The following is an 18,010-nucleotide window of genomic DNA, read 5'->3' as shown; positions in this document are numbered from 1 at the left end:
TTTACAACCCTGAGTGATCGAAACTTTCACCATGGCCATAAATGGGATTATTGTACATGTAATGCAAAAATATAACAAACAAAACATTTATATTATACATAAATACAAGCACAAGAGTGGTAAAAGTGTGGGCATTAGCCACTCACAGTACAAAAGGTTCACATTAACTTGGAGCTATTTGACACAATCACAGTTGGAATTGAACTGGTGTGAGTTCAGTTGGGAAAGGCATTAAACATCACACAGTCCTGAACAACAGAGTGTCACACCCATGCATGGCACAGTGCAGTTTAACTGAACACCATTGCCCATCCTGCCTCGGCCAAAGTAAGCTTGCTCAGTCCTAGCCAAGACCAAGAGAGGTGTCGGACGGAAGGGGCACAAGATTCACCCTCCTGCCGGACATTGAGTCAGCAAGTCACATTAACAGGTTTAAAATTGCATTAGTAGGGAATACTTAGAAAGCAAGAGATTGGTTCTGGACCAGGTTACTACAATAAACATTAGTCAAGCACCTTCAGAAAAGACATGTTCAGTAAAATATAGACGAGTATTTTATGAATGGAATCCTACCATTTACTTTCCATTACTTGACCTTTACCCGCCCATGCATCCAGCACCGACCCCTTCCTTGACCTCACTGTCCACTCTTTCTCACACTGATAGACACCAGAACATCCAGCAGACTGATCCATGCTTCCCAGCTGCAACCACCCCCCACACCCCAGACAGAGGTCCGAGGAACCAACACTCAGGATCCAAACCGTTACCAGTAGCATGCAGTACACCTGGGCAAGGCTGGACAGACTGGGAAACGTAGCAGGACAATCTCACAACACAAGACAGAGATCCCCAAATAACCGAGCCAACGGTGGCTGTGGGGCAATGTCTGTAACTGTTGACCCCATGCTACCCCTTGACCCTCTTCACACTAGCTGCAATCCTGACCCTTTGTGACAGAACAATCTTGCTTCTCTTCCCAACACTGCCAGGCCTCTGCCGCCAGAGCCAGCCCTCGCATAGGTAAACCATACCCAGGATGTTTTCGTCCTTTTTCAGTATAAACACCTTATGAAAGGAGTTGGAGTATTGTGGACAGAAGCATCCAATGTACTGACAGTCCATTATTAAAAAGTTTAAAACTAAAATGCAAACCAGCAAATCACTTTCACTCACCACCTCCACCAGCTTACCTCTGTCACTCCTACCCAATCCGTGCATCCCAGCTGAGCCTTTCAACCAGCAATCCAGTCTCTTGACATTCAATCGAGCCAGTTTCATCCCAGATTGTTTAAAATTTTACCAGTTTCTTTCCACAGGGAACCACTGCTATAAAGTCACTGTAAACACTCAACAATTCTGTCCATTAGTGGTTGTCCCGACGCTCTCGGGCGAATCTCCACGGTGCCGTCAGAGCGACACCGAGGCTAAATTGCCGACTCCAGCCGCATTCGATTCCCTCTCTGCGACTCCTGAGGTTTTAAAGGATAAAGGAGATGTGCATCAGTCATGGCAGTAAAGGACAGTGCTCTAAACATCCTGCATAATCTGACACTAATGTTGGGAAGATATGATTATTAACATGATCAGATCATCAGCTCCAAGTTATAGCCACATGGGGTTCAGTAAGGATCAGTGGCCACAGTATGAGTGTCAGTCACAGATGTAAAGTTCAAACTGATACCAGGGCCTTAAACCTATGTGGAAACTTGCAGTCATCCGCTTTGTTCCACTGCCTTCCAAAACGTCAGTACACATCCCCGCATTCCCTGATCTGCCCCAGTAATCACATTCTCATCCTCATTAGTCAAGCACCGTTTCCCCCTCACTTAACCGTGCAGCTTCTGCTCAACCATGTTATTCATTGCATGACGTTTGGCTATTGCCTAGACTCCAGCAATATCTGACAGGTTCCTGCCTTCTCTCTTTTTTCTTAAATACTGGGGACACATTTGTGATTCTCTGATCATTGGGAAAATTCCAGAATCTATAGAATTTGAAAGGTGATCTTCCTTCACTGCCAGCACTGTGGCAACATTGAGGGATTTGGAATATGCAGTCCTTGGAAGCATCAGCCTGGTTACAGGTGATATCACCATTCCTCACAGTGTGCTTCCCACCACAGCCCCAAACATCCGTCCTCTGGATCTCCAGATAGAGGAGCGGTTCACAAACCCTCACAGATTCCTGCCTGGTAGATCTCCTCCCCTCTAAACTGGCGCAAACCCATCTCCCTGCCAGGCCTCAGTCGTTCTATGTCTGCAACCCTCCAGACCCAGGACACCTGGCACTGGTGGCAAACCCCTTGCACCCTCCAGCTCCGCACGATTTGCTGTGTTGCAGGAGCTTTGGAGAGGTAGCTCACTGAAAGGGCAGCCTTGATATTAGCTAAACATCTGCACAGATCAGGGACCCAAGGCGTTAGTACAAGTCAGATCACTTCACCTTCTCATCGAGGATCTCATCTGTCGACTTGGATCGGTTGTGACTGAGATGCAATGACATCAGTTCCAGCGGCCTCTAAAAACAGAAAGAAAAGTGGGAGTGAGCCTTCACTCACTTCCCTGGAGCACGGCAGCAGTGTTGGGAATGACCGACCTCACTGGGATACGGTGGGAGACCCTCCCCAGCTCTTAAACTGCCACATGCCACAGAGCTGTGATATTCCCCCAAGCCCCAACCTCATCCATCCTTGCCCCCTTCAACCCCCCAGCACAGAGCTGCCCCCATGACTCCACTCCCACACTGCCCCTCCACTTCTAACTAGACAGCTATCCTGAGCTGCCATCTATCTTATTGGAGACCCTCGGACTATCGTTAATCGGACTTTACTGGACTTTATCTTACATAATACCTCTATAAGATCACTCCAGCGCTCCAAGGAATAAAAGCCTAGCCTGCCCAAACTCCCTGCAGCTCAGGCCTTCGGGTCCTGGCAACATTCTCATCAATCTTATCTGCACCCTTTCCATTTTGACATAACATTGTATGCTCTATACTCAATAACGTCATCACTGCCTTATCTATCCATGATGCCAGTTTCAGGTAACCATGTATCTGCACTCCTAGATCTCTCTGCTTTGCAACACTCCCCAGGGTCCTGCCATTCACTGAAGACCCAGCCCTAGTTAGACTTTGCTGGCAGTGGCGTTCCCCATGAATGAACAGTTTCCATCCAACGATGCTGTTGTGGACGCGCTCACCTGAGCCAGGTTCTCCTTGCACTGCGCAGCCTGGTGTTGACAGCTCAGCGTGGCCGCACCAGCTATTGGGATTTGGCTCGTCCTGTCTGGGACATGTTGACCACCTAGCACTTTACGCTGCCGGATTGAAAGCACAGGTTTAGTACATTGCCTCAGTCTCTCTGGCCCTTTCACTGGGGACACACTGCATCAGCGACATCCTGGCCCTCACACTGTGGGGGCAGCTGTCGAAGACCACCCACGCCCAGTCACTGAGCCTCTCGAGGACCTGCCCAGGCCACCCTACCCCTGGCTGCAGCTACGGTCTTGCCATGAGATACCCATTTCGATGTCGTAGAATACTCTGCAAATGCACAAGGACAGTTTGTTAGAAACCTGTCCGCAAACTGTGGCCATCACTGGCTGGGAAAGCATTAATTGTCCTGATTGTGGGTAAGCTATCTCGTTCAACCAGTGGAGTCCTCTGGTGAAGATGCTCGTTCGGTGTTAAACAGCACTGCCAGGATTTAGGCCCGGCAACAATGCAGAAAACAAGAGGTGTTTCCAGAATAGGACAGCCTGCAATTTACTTGCAGCTAATGGTGATGCACCTGTAGCCCTTGGCATGTGGGCAACGGGAATTCTAGAGATTTACAAGCCTCTATCAGCCAGTCCAACAGTCAGACATTGCAGCAGTGAGCAGTCACTCGATCTGCCGGCCTTCAGTCAGTCATTCAGACATTCAATTATTTATTCACGCCGTTTGTTATTCAAGGGCTGGGAAATACTGGTCGAACCACACTTACAGCCACCAGCTTGGGTCACGTAGCGAGGGCTGAGTTAAGCTGACAGTGGAACAATGAGCTGGAATTAGTTTGTCCTGACCTTTGAGGACATAACGAGACAACCTGCATGGTCACGATTGAAACCCACACTATCCGGTTCCAATCCAGGCTGTTCACGGCACCAGTCACGGCGTCGGCTCCATCCACAGGAACGCTGGGTTATCAGCAGGGGGATAGCCTGGGGCTTTAGTCCACAGTTTACGAGTGTAACATGGGCTTCTCTTACCTTAATGAGGCCTCCAAATGTCCGGGAGCGCACGTGTTTCTTGGTTCTGGGCGAAGCAAATCCATCAGGAGTTCCAGCAGCCGAGCTTTTATTAAACTGCAGGAGGCGAGAAACATTCTGGTGTTAACAGAGACATTGTGGGAGTAAGAACATCGCAGTGAGCAGCACAAGGGTGTCTCCCACCCATTCAACACTGCAGCCATCGTGTCACACAGCAGAAAAACAGGCCACCCAGCACCCTCAGGCCTGGGGCAGGGTCTCGACCCCAATTGTCAGTGGTCCCCCCCACCCCCTTCCCCCAGATGCTACTGGACCCACCGAGTTCCTCCAGCAGTTAGTTCTTTGCTCCAATAACAGAACCCTTGTTTCTCCCATTCCTACCTGTCTCACAAGCTTCTTCTTCTTGGCAGAGTCCGGCATATTGCTGACATGTTTAAAGAGTTCCTGCAGGGCTTCCTCCGTCCGCTGCTGCGTATCTTCACGTCTCAATACCGAGTGCAGCCGGGTCCGCTTCGCCACCTTCACCGAGAGCAAGGCCGGGCAGTTTGACACGGGCAGCAGGTCCAGGTCATCCTGCACAGAGAGGGCAGCGGCTGACACAGCATCACCCCAACGCTCACACACTGACAGCATCACCCCAACACACACACACACACTGACACAGCATCACCCCAACACACACACACTGACAGCATCACCCCAACACACACACACACACACTGACACATCATCACCCCAACACACACACAGACAGCATCACCCCAACACACACACTGACACAGCATCACCCCAACACACACACACTGACAGCATCACCCCAACACTCACACACTGACAGCATCACCCCAACACACACACACACACTGACACAGCATCACCCCAACACACACACAGACAGCATCACCCCAACACACACACTGACACAGCATCACCCCAACACACACACACTGACAGCATCACCCCAACACACACACACACTGACACAGCATCACCCCAACACACACACACACTGACACAGCATCACCCCAACACACACACACTGACAGCATCACCCCAACACACACACTGACACAGCGTCACCCCAACACACACACACTGACAGTATCACCCCAACACACACACACACACTGACACAGCATCACCCCAACACACACACACTGACACAGCATCACCCCAACACACACACACACACACAGCATCACCCCAACACACACACTGACACAGCATCACCCCAACACACACACTGACAGCATCACCCCAACACACACACACACACTGACAGCATCACCCCAACACACACACACACACACACACTGACACAGCATTACCCCAACACACACACACACACACTGACAGCATTACCCCAACACACACACACACTGACAGCATTACCCCAACACACACACACTGACAGCATTACCCCAACACACACACACTGACAGCATTACCCCAACACTCACACAGCATCACCCCAACACTCACACTGACAATGGCTGACTAAGCATCAGCCCAACAGAAGCGCAACTCAGCTTCAGGCACTCACTGACCCCTCCTGAACATCACCCATCGAGTCTCCGGAGCAGCGTGGAGCAGCTCCCACTCAGGCACACGCGGGTTCTACCCTGTACCGGGGTTGGGAAAACGAACAATGACCTCAGACTTCATGGGGATGATGGGAGTGTAATAATCACCTACCAGCCCATCCCACCCACCCCAGGGTACAGGGCGGATTCATCACGATGGGGCATTTTAGTAAAGAGGAGATACTGCGCAGGCTCAGTATTCTGCGGAGGGGGGACTTGAAAGATGTTAAAACTTTAAGGGATAGGCTCCCCTTCGGAGAATCCAGGGATTAATGTTTCCATCCAGAGGGTGGTTAGAATCTAAGCATTTGAATTGCCAAAGCATGGAAGGCCATAGATAGTGCGCACGTAAATGAAATTGGTGGATGGTTGGCATGAACATAGTGGGCCGAAGGGCCTGTTTCTGCCCTACATGTCTATGACATGAAAGGTTCATTTTTGATTTATCCATCTCGTGGTAATGGACTTTTCTTTCTGTACCAGTGCTGGCCACTTATGTTGCAAGTCACAGGTGAACGGGTCGGTGAAGGTGTTTGGCAAACTGGCCGTCATCGGTCAGGGCATCATGTTGCAGTTGTACATATGTCCCGGCATGTGGAAAGCCACAACTCCCACAGGTCCTGACTGCGGCCAGGGAGCTTGTAACCACTGTCTGCTCCAACCTCAGGCTACTGATAGAGACCACAGCTGTGGCATGTCCAGCTCCTACCTTGCCAGGGCTCTCAAGTGGGCTGTGTATGCTCACAATAAATTAATTGCGTCATTTTACCTTGGAAACTGCAACTCTGGATCCTGTGAATTGCAGCCTGGCGAGTTCTCGAATGTACGCTGGTGCCTACAAAGACAGACAGGAATGTTTAAATGCCTCACACATGATTATAAATAACTTAAACTAATGATTCCTTTGGAATATGAATAGCACACTATTAACAGCTTCTCTTTCTAATCCGGAACCCTTCTAATCTGTTTTTGCACTTCTTAATCAGGGGCTGATGTAAACCCATCGCAGACATTGAGACCCTCGCCCTGGTTTTGCAACCTCTCAGCTCGTATTGCCTCAGGCTCACTTGTGTAAAAATATCACGACTGTACATTATACCTCCGCTGCTGTGCTTGCTCAACGCTAGCTGAGGCATTGCCCCAGCGCAGGGAACACCCATTATTACCCTGCTTCCCCCCACAGCACCCAGTCCTCTTCGAGCCCCAGTTAGCTGGCCAGCTCACTCATCTGAAGCAGACACGTACGATGTTGCAAGGTATTGCAGGTGTACCAAGTCCTGGAATCATACAGTTGTACAGCATGGAACAGGCCATTCGACCCAACACACCATGCGAACCAAGATGACCCATCTAAGCTAGTTCCATTTACCCATATCCCTCCAAGCCTGACGGACATGGTCAAATAATCATTTTAATTGCACAGCCTGAGACTCATTGACTGAATGCTGCAATGTGTTACATTTGCTTACCCGAAAAAGCTTCTGAGAATGTTTAATCATAAAAGACACTCCGTTATTGAGCTTGGTGATATTCTCTTGGAGGTCAGCCACGACCATCTGAGAGGGTTGGAGAAAGGTCAAGCGAATCAGGAGGAAATAAAACTGAAGATCAGAGATCATAAACAACAAAAATATAATCAATGTGCAACCATTGCCCAAAGTCTTCCAACATTGAAGTTCGCAAGTTAGTTAGGTGTACGTATGAGAAAGTCATCAATAATCAGACAACAAAGAACATCCCCTATGGGAAATATGCAAACATCTCGATTCGACCCTGGAGATACCCGTGCTTTGTGGTTCATCAAGAACTTAGACTAAATGTGCGTGCTTGGTCTCAAAAATAAAATTATAAACAAAGAGCATAGCGTGTGGCATTAGGTATCAAAGCACTTGATGTGTCCAGGAGGTAGACAAAAATGCTGGAGAAACTCAGTGGGTGAGGCAGCATCTATGGAGCAAAGAAATAGGTGATGTTATGGGTCAAGACCCTTCCTCAGACTGATGTGTACAGGAGGTTTAACAAAGGATGAGGCAAATACTGGAGCACAATGTCCACTTACATTCTTTGGCCAGAAAATTTGTGGGGCAAACATAAGTGCCAGGTTGGAGGCGGTCATCTTGTTCTTGTCCTGCTGCTTGGCGGTGTGGTAAAGCAGGTCCAAGAGCAGCTTCAACAAGTTGCGGCTGACGGGCGGCAGCAACAGGAAGAGCAGCTGGAGCGCTTCAATCTGACGCTCCTTGTCAGGGACGGTCCGCTTCCCCTTGGTGTCAAACACCATCAGACCTATTGCCGAGAGAAGCAGAGACATTGTAACTGGATGGTAATAACAAACCGACACCAGCTATGAGAACAACACAATCCACAGTCTCAAAGTAAAGCAAGCCCAGAACCGGAGGTCACCCGATATAGCCCAGCGCCACCAGTAACTGAAGTCGATTCGATTCAGATAAAAAGCTTCCATTTTGTCTTTTTACCATTTTACCCTGCCCAGATCCGAATTGCACATGACACTGGTTCTCATCGCACAACCCTGCACCATCAGATTGCCCCTTAACCTCCCACATCTCCCCTCAGCAGAATCCACACCACTGATTACCTACAACCCTGGCTGTTCAATGCACTAGTGCTCTGGCTACAGCAAACAATTAGGTTAAAGCCTAGGCCTTTAATGATACTTCACTGCTTAATATCATTGCAATTGAACATTACTAGGTTAGGAGAATGTAACAGTAACACTAGCTTGGTACAATAATTCCCATCACATCCTGCACATGCCCCTCGCCCACATGCCCCTGTGACGTGCCTGCGATTTTGAGGTGAGCATTGTAATGCCTGTGACTGAGAAGTGTATCTGGAAGTTCCCCAAGGAAAATTTTCAGCAGAGTCGCTACATCGTTTGGATGAAATTCCCCAGCGTCCAGATCGATGTCCACTCCGCTGTTTAAGGCTTCCTTCAGGCACTGCTGCCGCAAGGCGTTTCCAGGAATACGAAACAGGCCCTCCACATGAAGATCTGTGAAGAGGGTGAAATGTAACCAGCATGACAGGCCGAGTGTGAAATGAATACAAAAGGAAGGGAATAGGCAGCTTGTTCCATATACCCACCACACTCTGTGTGAAAAAGTTGCCCCTCAGTTTCCTATTAAATCTTTGCTTTCTTACATTCAATTTATGCTTTCTAGTTCATGAATCTGCTACCCTGGGGAAAAAGGCTGTGCATTCAGCCAATCAATTGCCCTAATTATTTTATACACCTCTATAAGATCACCACTCAAGCCTCCTGTGCTCCATGGAATAAAGCCCTAGCCCGCCCAACCTTTCGCTATAGCTCAGGCCCTCGAGTATTGGCAACATCTTCGTAAATCTTCAAACTGTTATGAAATGCTGAGAAGCTGAAGCAAATTTATGAACAGAAGTGACACGATGAAACATTATTGTCAAGGTAGCAGAACTGAGTACTTAATTAAATCCAGCATGTGAACTGGTGCAGAGCAAGACTGCAGAGACGGAAGTATTGTAACGGCAACGTGCCAAGAGACAAAACCACAGGAGCAAAAGGCCCACGGCAGATAGAGCAGAGGACGGTGCCGGGGCAGAAATGGAAGGAGAAAAGGGCCGGCCAGGGAGAAGGATGGTGACGAAAAATAGATGGGGATGGGAGGAAAGCGAGCGGACATTTTGATGACTGGACTTACGTTTGTAAAGATATTCAATGAGCTGATAAACCTGAGCAATGCCCTCTTCTGTCAGCGGAGCTCCAAACACAACTCCCTTCTCTGAAAATGAAGAGTCAAAGATCGCCACTTTGTTAGAAACATAGAAAATAGGTGCAGGAGTAGGCCATTCGGCCCTTCGAGCCTGATCATCCAAAATCAGTACCCCGTTCCTGCTTTTTCCCACATCCCTCGATTCCTTTAGCCTGAAGAACCAAAACTAACTCTCTCTTGAAGACATCCAGTGAATTGGCCCCCACTGCCTTCTGTGGCAGAGAATTCAACAGATTTACAACTCTCTGGGTGAAAAGCTTTTTCTTCATCTCAGTCCTAAATGGCCTACACCTTATTCTTAAACCATGACCCCTGGTTCTGAACTCCCCCAACATCGGGAACATTTTTTCTGCATCTAACCTGTCCACTCCCTTAAGAATTTTATGTTTCTATAAGATCCTCTCACCTCCTTCTAAATTCCAGTGAGTACATGCCCAGTTGACCCATTCTTTCATCATATGACAGTACTGCCATCCCGGGAATTAACCTGGTGAACCTACGCTGCACTCCCTCAATAGCAAGAATGTCCTTCCCCAAATTAGGAGACCAAAACTGCACAAAATACTCCAGTTATACTTGCAGCTCACACTGCCACCCGGCTTTGTGTCATCTGCAAACTTGGAGATGTCACATTTAAAATTCCCTCATCTAAATCGTTAATATATATTGTAAATAACTGGGGTCCCAGCACCTAGCCTTGTGGCACCCTAGTCACTGCCTGTCATTCTGAAAAGGACCCGTTAATTCCTTCTCTTTGCTTCCTGTCTGCCTACGAGTTCTCTATCCATGTCAATACCCTACCCCCAATACCATGTGCTCTAATTTTGCACACTAATCTCTTGTGTGGGACTTTGTCAAAGGCTTTTTGAAAGTCCAGATACACCACATTCACTGGCTCTCCCTTATCCATTCCACTTGTTACATCCTCAAAAAATACCAGAAGATTAGTCAAGCATGATTTCCCCTTCATAAATCCATGCTGACTTTGACCAATCCTGTCATCGCTTTCCAAATGTTCTGCTGCTACATCTTTAACAATAGACTCAAGCATCTTCTCCATGACCAATGTAAGCCTAACTGGTCTATAATTCCCCTTTTTCTCTCTCCCTCCTTTCTTAAAAAGCGGGGTTACATTGGCTACCCTCCAGTCCACAGGAACTGATCCAGAGTCTACAGAACATAGGAAAATGATTGTTGGACTATCATTTGATTGAACACTGGACGCTGACCCCCGCAAGTCAAACCCTGTCTGATTTTCATTCATCACACACACAAATACTGAACGGTGCCTGCTGAGAAAGTAACACCAGTCTGGAGCCAGAGGAAACGATGGCCGGGCCACAGCCTGTGGCAAGCAGCATCCAAATGAGCTGAAACTAGCAAGTATTGCCAGCCTTGGCCACACACCCAGCCTGCAGCCTGCGATGCTGAGGCCAAAACTCAGATAACCTGGAATCAGAGAGTGACTGGAGTTTTTATGGAGCCACCTGATGAGGTGCCACTGACAAGGTCAGCAGTTACTGCCCAGCCCTTTAACCGAGGCTGTAGCTCTCTTGAGGGATTGTTGAGGGACTTCCAGTAACATAGGAACAGGAACACGTTGCCAAGTCAGAATAGTGTGCGACTTGCCTGCATGCAGGAGGGAGAGTTGGTGAGATGCGAGGAGAGCTTCACTCTCCACTTCCCAGCCACATGTGTGACCCTCTGGTGCTCTCCAGCTTCCAGTGCCCTAGCCACAACCGATCACAATCACGTCCTATCCCCACTCGTCACGTTCACATGTCCAACACCCCTGGACTCTCCCCAATGACAGACCTCCTCCTCAGATATGGGGCCCAAAACCACTCACAATACTCCAAATGAAGTCAGACCAGCGCCTCATAAAGCCTCAGTAAGTATATCCGTTTATGTATTCTGGCTGTTGAAATAAATGTTAACATTGCATTCGCCTTCCTCACTACAAAGATTAACTTATTGCGAATTCTGCACAAGCACTCCCAAGTCACTTTGCACCTCCGATTTCTGAATTCTCCTCATTTTGTCTCTTTTCTCCATTCTGCAGTGCTTGTCATTTACTCTCTCCACCCTCATCATCCTTGGTGTCCCGCCCCTCCCCCCCCCTCAGCATTTTAAAAACTTGTTGACTGTTTTAGTTCTCATGAGGTCATTGCCTCTGTGACAGCATCTGACCTGCCGAGTACTGCCAGTACTGCTCTGCTTTTATTTCAGATTTCCAGCAACATTTGGACTGAATTTAGCAAAGACGTGGTCTCCAGAAATCCCCCCCGACCTTGGCAATGCTGGTGTTCTGGATGGGGAATAGATTGGCTGGAACACTCAGAGGGTCTGGCAGCTGCTCTTCCCATTGATGTGGATGGGGCAGGAAAGGGGGAAGATGTGCGGTGGTGGAGCCTCGTTCAAGGCAGCAGAAATTACAAATAACGATCCACTGAATACAAAGGCCGGTGTGGAAGGCGAGGACCGGGTAAACTCTGTCCTTGCTCTGACCAGGGTGAGAGGGGCAAGAGTCGAGAGGCAGGAATCTGGTGAATCCCATCCTCACTAGAAACAGCATGGCCAAGCTTCATGTTAGGTGCAAACCCACTAATCATGCAATCTCCATTCACATCCATATCAATGCATACAGCAAACAGCAAGGGCCCCGCACCAATTCCCAGCATACAATACTAATTACAGCCTTCCAATTCTGAACCGAACCGTTGACCTTCACCGTCTGCCTATCACCGAGGCAATATTCAATCCATTTTTTGCCAAAGTGTGCAGGCTTTTACTTTTTGGATGTCTGGTGTGGGACCTTGTCAACGGCCTTACTAAAGTTCAAACCTTAACCACACTACCCTCATCAACTTACTAGTTACTAGCACACAACAAAAGCTTTTCACTGTACCGCTGGACATGTGACAATAAACTAAAACTGAACTGACTGAGGGTAGACAAAAATGCTGGAGAAACTCAGCGGGTAAGGCAGCATCTATGGTGCGAAGGAAATAGGCAACGTTTCGGGCCAAAACCCTTATTCAGACTGATGTGAGGGTGGGGGAAGAAGAAGAAAAGAAGAGGAGGAGCCAGTGGGCTAAGGGAGAGCTGAGAAGGGGAGGAGAAAGTAAGGACTACCTGAGATTAGAGAAGTCAATGTTCATACCGCTGGGGTGCAAACTGCCCAAGCGAAATATGAGGTGCTGCTCCTCTAATTTACGGTGGTCCTCACTCTGGCCATGGAGGAGGCCGAGGACAGCAAGATCAGATTCAGAATGGGAGGGGGAGTTGAAGTGTTATGCCACCGGGAGATCAGGTTGGTTAATGCGGATTAATACGGAGGTGTTCGGCGAAGCGATCGCCAAGCCTACGCTTGGTCTCACCGATGTAGAGCAGCTGGCATCTAGAGCAGCTGATGCAATAGATGAGGTTGGAGGAGGTGCAGGTTGCATCTGCTGCTCTAGATGTTCTCGCTATAGGATCTTTGGTCTGAAGAAGGGTTTCGGCCCGAAACGTTGGCTATTTCCTTCGCTGCATAGATGTTGCCTCACCCGCTGAGTTTCTCCAGCATTTTTGTCTACTTTTGATTTTCCAGCATCTGCAGTTCCTTCTTAAACACTGAACTGACTGAATCATCTTTTCAAAAAAGTGAATATAGTTCTGGATCAGATTCCACTCCGAGGCAGACCCAGATCCACACACGTTGATATGAATTTTCAAGAATTGCTAATGGGATGATTTTTTAGCATTTGTACTGCTAGGATGAACACAAATAATGACCAAAGTGCAGTCTTTAGACACGGTGCTGAGAAAGCAATGAGCAATGCGTTTGATCAAGGGTCTGCCACTGACCTTTGCGTTTCAGGAAGTTGAAGGAGCGGAAGAATCCATGGTTGGTAGGTAACTTGGGCTCCTCCTCGCCAATGAGCTGTGCAAACTCTGTGCCAGGTAGGTCAATGAGACGGGTAAGATTGCTCACCACCAGCTCGAGAAACACCCCTGGCTTCTCATGACGAAGTTTTTCCACAAAGAAGTCCGGGTCAAATATGATGGGCTTACTGTGATGCGATGGTTCAGTGCTGATCACAATATTACAGGTGGAGTCCCTGTGCAGGCAGACACATCGGTTATGTCACTGAAGCCATGTGTGACAAGAATAAATCCCCCAAAACCCAAACTAGCTGGGGTGCAGGAGCAGCAATGTTAGGGGAGGGGGGGGGGGGGGGGGGATTGGGGCAAGTGGGCGGCAGGGAGGGTCGTGGGGTAGTCGACCCTTGGCAGGGTCATTCTCTGACCCCAGGCTTTGCACCCGTTCTCCAGAATCCCCCCTCCCTCCATCCTTAATCTCTCCAACCTCCCTCACATCCCCCCCCCCACCCTACTCTCACTTCTCCACCCTCCCTCCATCCCCTCTTCCCACCTCTCATCCCCTCCTTTCCCGCTCTCCCCCCTCCACCTTCCCTCTACCCCCTCTCCTTTCGATCTCCTCCCTCTCCCCCCCCCGTCTCTCTCCCCCCCTCTCTCCCCCCTCCCCCTCTCTCTCTCTCCCCCCCCGCCTCCGCCTCTCCCCCCCGTCTCTCTCCCCGCCTCCGTCTCTCACTCCCCCTCTCTCTCCCCCCCCCCCCGCCTCTCACCCCCCCTCTCACCCCCGTCTCTCTCCCCCCTCTCTCCCTCTCCGCCTCTCTCTCCCCCTCTCACCCCCGATCCTCCATCTTTGCAGCGGCCGAGCAGCCGTTGGTCCCGCTGCGCTCCCATTGGTGGATTTGAAATCGGCGCCATTGCGCGGGCGCGGGGGCGGGTCTGCGCGCGCGGCCACGAGTCGCCTCATCGCGCCGCCGCGCACTGCGCTCTGGGAATTGTAGTCCAGTTTGTCCGCATCCCCATCTAAACCTCATCACCCCCTCTGCACCCGCTGATGCTGCTGCACCCGCTGAGTTTCCCCAGCAATTTTGTGTACCTTCGATATTCCAGCATCTGCAGTTCCCTTTTGAACACCCCTCATCACCCCCTCCCCGGTTCTACGTTTCACTCACCACCCTCCTCCTCCCTCATTAGATTCCACCATCTGCACGTTTTAATGTTCTCTGCTGACCACCTTCATCTTTAGTCACCATCTCCACCCCCACTTAACTCACCATTCCTCACCTGGATCCACCCATCACCTGCCTGTTCTTGCCCCCAGCCCGACGCCTCACTTCTCTCCACTAGCAATGTCGTCCCCTGTGGCACTGTATCTGTGGAGATGGACCCCAGCTTCACCTCCTCCTTCCTGCACGTCCAGGAACAGCTGCAACCTTCCCCCAAACCCTTCAGGCCAGGAATAGTCTGCTTGTCCCAACTCTCCATATTTCCAAAATCACTGAAATGTACACAGCACAGAAACAGTCCCTATGCCCCACCAGCTTCACGCTGCCCATCTACACTAATCACACTTTCCTGAATTATGACCGTTTCCGAGATCTGGGGGTCCTGGTTCATCAGTCACTGAAAGTAAGCATGCAGGTACAGCAGGCAGTGAAGAAATTGAATGGCATGTTGGTTGGCCTTCATAACAAGAGGAGTTGAGTATAGGAGCAAAGAGGTCCTTCTGCAGTTGTACAGGGTCCTAGTGAGACCACACCTGGAGTATTGTGTATAGTTTTGGTCTCCTAATTTGAGAAAGGACATTCTTGCTATTGAGGGAGTGCAGCGTCGGTTCACAAGGTTTATTCCCAGGATGATGGGACTGTCATATGCTGAGAGAATGGAGCGGCTGGGCTTGTATACTCTGGAATTTAAGATGAGAGGGGATCTTATTGAAACATATGAGATTATTAAGGGTTTGGACACGCTAGAGGCAGGAAACATGTTCCCAATATTGGGGGAGTCCAGAACCAGGGGCCACAGTTTAAGAATAAAGGGCAAGCCATTTAGAACAGAGATGAGGAAAAACTTTTTCACACAGAGGGTTGTGAATCTGTGGAATTCTCTGCCTCAGAAGGCAGTGGAGGCCAATTCTCTGGATGCTTTCAAGAGAGAGTTAGATAGAGCTCTTAAAGATAGCGGTCATGGAATAAGGGGAGAAAGCAGGAACAGGGTACTGATTGTGGATGATCAGCCATGATCACAGTGAATGGTGGTGCTGGCTCAAAGGGCCAAATGGCCTACTCTTGCGTCTACTGTATGCCTCGTGTCAAATGTCTGTCTAAATGCCTCAAACATAATCCTTCAGGGAGAGAAGAGTGGCTTCCTATCTAATGACCCAGAACCACAGCAATGTCTGAAGAAAGGTCTCGACCCAAAACGTCATCGATGAGTCTGAAGCGTCTAGACCCAAAACATCACCCATTTCTTCTCTCCAGAGATGCTGCCTGTCCCGCTGGGTTACTCCAGCATTTTGTGTCTAACCACAGCAATGTAGCTGGTTTTGAACCATGAGTGCTCAGCTGAGTTGGGGATGGGCAGTAAATACTAGCCCAGCTGGGAAACAGATTAAGAACGGTTTAGTTATCTCAGGAACCCACGTTCTGCTCTAGGATATGATGGCTCACAATCTCTTCCTCCTGCAGCTTTAAACAGGAGTGCCGAAATTCTCATACTGGGCCATGTGAGAATTTTCTACCGAGTGCTGAATGCGAGGGAGATCAGCTTAAAAACAAAACTGTGCCGAGAACCAGTCATTTGCAAGAATCAATTTATTTACAACTGTAAATATTTCCACACAAAGTTTGATAATCACCTTATGTAGAAGATAATATCCACATAAATAAGTTTTCTTCATGGTTTAACAAAGGAAGCCCTAGATATTAATACATTTAATATATGAAGCCGTAGCAAAGCCTTCATGTGTTATAGTTACAATCAGAAATATAGACACTAGTCGACAGTCTAACTTCCTGGGAGTCCAGGAGGTAGGATATGTGAGGAACCAAAGACGTTAACCTCTGCTTTAATATGGTTGATGTTAGAATTACTTCAGCAGTGTGCTGCCAGATCAAAGCAACACACATCCTGAACAGCCAAGACGTCAGAAGTAAAACAAAATTCTGTATCAGTTCTGCAGAGTTGATCACGGTTATTTTGTGGGAAATGTTGCAAGGGAACATCTGCTTTAACTTGTAAATGATAAACACCGTTTAGAAGCGAGTCTGTTTACGACATTCCCGCAGATAAGCTTCCATTCCAACGAGTGTTGTCACAATTAAGCCTATTCTACATCTACCCAGATCTGTGCAATGTGGACTGGGGCATATTGCATAGTACTTGGTATCCCTTCTTTGAGGAAAGGTTTTTACAATAGAAGAGAGATAAACTAATTTCTCATGAATTCTCAAGGTTTCGACGGATATGGGCCAAGGTGTACATGGGACAGGTTGGTTGATGTGAGTAAGTTGGGCCAAAGGGCCCGTTTCCACACTGTATAACTCTATGATGAGGGAGGATGGGGGGGGGGGGAACAAAAAAAAAACACACAGTAACAGGAAGGATTAAGGAGAGAGTACTAGGGCAGTAAATATTCCCAGGACAGAGAGAGAAAAAGTTGGATACAGATTCAAGGTGATTCAACTCCATCATAGAAGTAGGGTCGGAGTTATACACAAAATGAAGCTCCCCCCACACTGCTGTTACATACTTATGGAGAGCACGGATCAGACACAGAGTAAAGCTTTCTCTACACTGTCCCATCTACATATTCCAACGCTGGACGTGGTGAAGCTCTCTAAACTTTGGATTTTTTGTGACAAGTGACAACAAAGAAAGTATGGTTGGTGCAGTCTACGTGAACTTTAACGAGGTCCCAGACGGGAGAGCCGTCCACAAATAAAACCAGGGCGTTTAAGGCGATTTGACAAATTGGATCCAAAATGAGTTTTGTTTCAAACAGATAGAAACATAGAAATTAGGTGCAGGAGTAGGCCATTCGGCCCTTCGAGCCTGCACCGCCATTCAATATGATCATGGCTGATCATCCAACTCAGTATCCCGTACCTGCCTTCTCTCCATACCCTCTGATCCCCTTAGCCACAAGGGCCACATCTAACTCCCTCTTAAATATAGCCAATGAACTGGCCTCGACTACCCTCTGTGGCAGAGAGTTCCAGAGACTCACCACTCTCTGTGTGAAAAACCAGAAAACCAGAAAAACTCAGACTGAAGAAAGGTCTCGACCTGAAACCTTACAGATTTTGTGACTTTCTTTGGACTACACCAAAGAAAGTCACAAAATCTGTAAGGTTTCAGGTCGAGACCTTTCTTCAGTCTGAGATAGGGGAGAGGGAGACTAGAGATATGGAAGGGTATGGTGTGAAAATGACAGATCAAAGCAGACGATGTTAAAGAATTGTAGAATGGTTCATTGTTAGTTGAGGGGAGGGTGACAATCAGAAAAATTAATCAGAAGGACAGTAAAGTTAATCTGATTAATTTCTAA

The 18,010-nt window shown here is 48.5% G+C and overlaps 1 protein-coding gene across 4 annotated transcripts; it reads right to left on the bottom strand.

Moving 5' to 3' along the window:
• Nucleotides 1-12: 12 nt before the first annotated feature.
• Nucleotides 13-14,414, bottom strand: arhgap19 (Rho GTPase activating protein 19). 4 transcript variants are annotated; one of them, XM_033034219.1, is made up of 12 exons: nt 14,299-14,414; nt 13,453-13,706; nt 9,532-9,612; nt 8,640-8,849; nt 7,896-8,119; nt 7,306-7,392; nt 6,606-6,671; nt 4,635-4,826; nt 4,254-4,349; nt 3,204-3,320; nt 2,446-2,520; nt 13-1,472 (listed from the first exon to the last, which is right to left on the bottom strand). In XM_033034219.1, exons 1-12 carry the CDS (start codon nt 14,310-14,312, stop codon nt 1,428-1,430), a joined length of 1,461 nt encoding a protein of 486 aa, XP_032890110.1. In that variant the 5' UTR covers nt 14,313-14,414; the 3' UTR covers nt 13-1,427. The 4 variants fall into 4 exon arrangements, with proteins under 4 accessions (XP_032890110.1, XP_032890109.1, XP_032890108.1 ...); XM_033034218.1 differs by having other exon boundaries at nt 13-1,478; nt 14,299-14,387; XM_033034217.1 differs by having other exon boundaries at nt 2,454-2,520; nt 14,299-14,387.
• Between the last annotated feature and the right edge of the window lie 3,596 nt (nt 14,415-18,010).

Source organism: Amblyraja radiata, chromosome 15 (assembly GCF_010909765.2).
Source record: "Amblyraja radiata isolate CabotCenter1 chromosome 15, sAmbRad1.1.pri, whole genome shotgun sequence".
Taxonomy (NCBI): Eukaryota; Metazoa; Chordata; class Chondrichthyes; order Rajiformes; family Rajidae; genus Amblyraja; species Amblyraja radiata.
The sequence above is the reverse complement of the archived record's forward strand: the minus strand, read 5'-3'. Positions and strand labels throughout refer to the sequence as shown.